The sequence below is a fragment of the Acanthisitta chloris genome, unplaced genomic scaffold (genome assembly GCF_000695815.1).
Source record: "Acanthisitta chloris isolate BGI_N310 unplaced genomic scaffold, ASM69581v1 scaffold21264, whole genome shotgun sequence".
Lineage (NCBI taxonomy): Eukaryota > Metazoa > Chordata > Aves > Passeriformes > Acanthisittidae > Acanthisitta > Acanthisitta chloris.
This window is the reverse complement of record NW_008671253.1, coordinates 5,106-8,431: the sequence shown is the minus strand read 5'-3', so window position 1 is coordinate 8,431 and position 3,326 is coordinate 5,106. Positions and strand designations below refer to the sequence as shown.

The window sequence follows — 3,326 nt, the reverse complement described above, 5'->3', positions numbered from 1 at the left end:
AGCCCCACACGTACTGTGTCAGAATTTTCCTTCCTCCCCTTCTCACACCCCATGGATGCACAGGAATAACCCCCCTAACCTCCTTCCCTCACTGTCAAACCTGGAGCAGCTCCTTAAACCCCTCTGAGCACTCGGGGGAAGGGGGCTCGGAGGGTGCTGTGGGACACCCTCAACCCCCTCATGCTCCACTGGAGACTGTGCTAATGCCACTGATATGGGATTGATCCCACAGAGATCAGCATCCTGGTGACACACACAGGTTTCAAGGCTCTTGGCCACCTCTCCTTCTCCTCAGGGTCCTCTGTGCCTGACACCCACCCTCCTTCTTTTGAGCTGTGAAAGCAAGACAACCCAACCCTTAATTACTATGTGCTGCCTCCTGCTCCTGGCCAGCCTTGTCCCACCAGGTATGGTGACACCAGAGGTGCCCTGGCATGGGACAGTCCCCTGGCATGGGAGGCAGCGGGATCTGGGCAGGAGTTTGGGGGAATCCCAAGGTTGGGTCTGGGTCTCCATGGGCTTTATTATGTCCACACAGATGTCCACTCCTCCTGATGGGCATGGATGGGGCAGGGGTGGGGTGATGGGGGAACAGCCAGGGATGGGACTGGGATAGAGCAGGGAAGGGGGAACAGGAGGACAGACAGGGATGGGTGACAGACCCCCTGGCCATGTGTGGCACCCTGACCCAGATTTTCCCTAGCATCTCCCCCTTCTCAACCTTAAATTCCCTCCTGGGGGTCTTATCCCATCCCCATCCACACTCCCTACTCTCTGAGCTCCTGCTTGGACACCTCAGAGGTGACCTGACCCTGGCATGTCCTAGGGGTAACCAGGAACCCCCTGAGCATGTGTGGCCTCCTGACCCCCATTTCCCTGGCACAGCTCTCAGCTCCTGGGGGGTTTCCTACCCCCAGTCCCTGCATGGCATCAGTGGGTCCTGCATGGTCATCCCCTGCACCCTGAGCTACCCCTCCGGTGCGGATACCACTGGTGGCATTGTGGCCATCTGGTACAAGGACTATGACTCCAGGAAGACTCTGGTGTACCACTCCACTGCCCCCCAGGAGGTGGATGGACACTTCAGGGGGCGCACCCAGATGCTGGGGGACCCCTTGGCCCTCAACTGCACCCTGCTGCTGCGGGAGGTGACATCAGGGGACAGTGGGCCCTATCGCTTCCGCTTCGAGATCGTCAGGGACGACCGCTGGTTGGCAGCACAGGATGTGGTGCTGAGCATCTCCGGTGGGTACAGCACCCAGACCACCCTTACTCCCCTTCCTTCTTGCTCCATAGGGATGTCCCAACCCTCTGCTCTCACAGGATCAGCAAGGTTGGAGGAAACCTCTAAGATCATCAAGTCCAAGAACTGTCACAGCTGTAACGCCTAAACCTTAACCCATGTCTCCAGCACTATGTCCAGTCACCTCTGAAACACCTCCAGGAATGGTGACTCCATCACCTCCATGGGCAATTCCCTATTCCCATGCCTGACCATGGCCATTCCCTCTAGTCCTCTCCCTGCAACCATGACAGGAGAGACCATCTCCTACCTCTCCACAACCCTTTCAGTTAGTTGTAGAGAGCCCCTCTACAACTAGAGGTCACCCCTGAACCTCTTCCCAAGGCTGAACAAACCCAGTTCTTTCAGCCATTCCTCATGTGTTCTGGACCTTTGATGAGCCTCATCAGATGTGTTCTAGACCTGTGATGAGCCTTCTAGGACATGTTCTAGGCCTTTTCTGAGCCTCCTAGGGCATGTATTTTACATTTTTTATGAACCTCATTGGATATGTGTTCTAGGCCTTTGATGGGCCTCATTGCACACGTGTTCTACAGCTTTTGTGAGCCTTGTTGCCTTTCTCTGGACACTCTCCAGTGCCTTGATGTCCTTTTCCAAGTGAGGGGCCCAAAACTGGACACAGCCCTCAGGTGTGACTTCACCAGTGCCAAGTCCAGGGGGATGATCACTGCCCTGGTCCTGCTGTCACACTGTGCTTGATCCAGGCCAAGATGCCATTGGCCTTCTTGGCTACCTCACCACACTGTGACTCCCATGGAGCCACTGCCACCAGCACTGCCAAGTCCCTTTGTGACAAGCACCTCTCCAGCCACTCCTTCCCCAGCCTGGAGCTGCATGGGGTTGTTGTGACCCTAGTGCAGGACCAGCACTTGGCCCTATTGACCCTCACGCAGGTGTCCTCAGCCCATTGATGAGTCTGTCCAGGTCAGCCCTTTGATGATTTGGTCCAGATCAGTCCATTGATGAGTTGGTCCAGGTCTCTGTAGAGCTTTCCTACCCTCAGGCAGATCCACTCCCACCCAATTTGGTGTCATATCCTAACTTCCTGATCTTTTACTTACAAATTTTCTCTCCATCCCAGAGGACTTGGACAGCCCAAGTGTTGCCCCCACTGAGGACCAAACCGAGGGGCAAAAGTCCATCTTGGAGTGCTCCACACCCTATGTGTGCCCGTGGGGTGACATCGTCCTGCACTGGGAGGGCTACAACCCTCAGGTGTCCACAGTGTCCAGCACAGTCCAGCTGGATACCAGCATGGTCAGCCACAATCTGACCCTCAACACCACCTTATCCTGGAGGGACCACTCCAAGAAGTTGCTGTGTGAGCTTTCTTTTGGCTCCAAGAAGGCAACCAGAGAGTTGGTGCTGCGGGTGAGACGTACGTGGGGTGGCTCAGGAGGGGGCACAGGGGCACCTCTGCCATGGGCACAGCACCCACGTCTTCCTCCTGCCACCCACCTCCTTCCTGGAGCTCCTCAAACCAAGCCAGAACTGTTTCCTCCTGCTTCTCCCTCCCTCTCCTGTCCCCCACAGCTCTCCATGGCCGTGTTGGTCCATAGATGCCACATTGCATCCCTGTGGCACCTCCTGACACTCACAGATGTCTTTGTCCCCCTTTCCAGCTCCCTTTTTCCCTGCACCAGACACCCCTAGGGCTGTGGCAGCATGTCCTGGGTCCTACCCCTCCTCACAGACCACCCCAGGGCTGTGAGCCCTACCCATCCTCACAGACCCCCCCAGGGCTGTGGGTCCTGGCCACCCTCACAGACCCCCCCAGGACTTCCCCAGGGTGCTGCCCCCCGGTCACAGACCCCTCAGAGTTCCCCTGGGTCCTGCCCACCCTCTCCCCCACCCTCCGTGTCCGTGTGTCCTCCCCACAGACTCGCCAAAGGAGCTGCAGGTGCTGGTCAGCCCCTCCGCACAGAACATCCGCGTGGGGGACACGGTGTCCCTGACCTGCGAGGTGGCCAGCAGCCACCCCCCCGTCTCGGGGTAACACTGGCTCACGGATGGGGTGGCCATG

General features: G+C 57.6%; 1 protein-coding gene across 1 annotated transcript in view; it reads left to right on the top strand.

Moving 5' to 3' along the window:
• Positions 1 to 885: 885 nt before the first annotated feature.
• Positions 886 to 3,326, top strand: part of LOC103801617 (sialoadhesin-like) — a gene marked incomplete at both ends in the record, with an annotated part of 6,990 nt that continues 4,549 nt past the window's right edge. The window contains 3 exons of the mRNA XM_009074035.1: positions 886 to 1,245; positions 2,385 to 2,681; positions 3,184 to 3,295. Of these exons, the coding sequence (XP_009072283.1) occupies positions 886 to 1,245; positions 2,385 to 2,681; positions 3,184 to 3,295 (769 nt within the window). The remainder of the gene's footprint in view (positions 1,246 to 2,384; positions 2,682 to 3,183; positions 3,296 to 3,326) is intronic.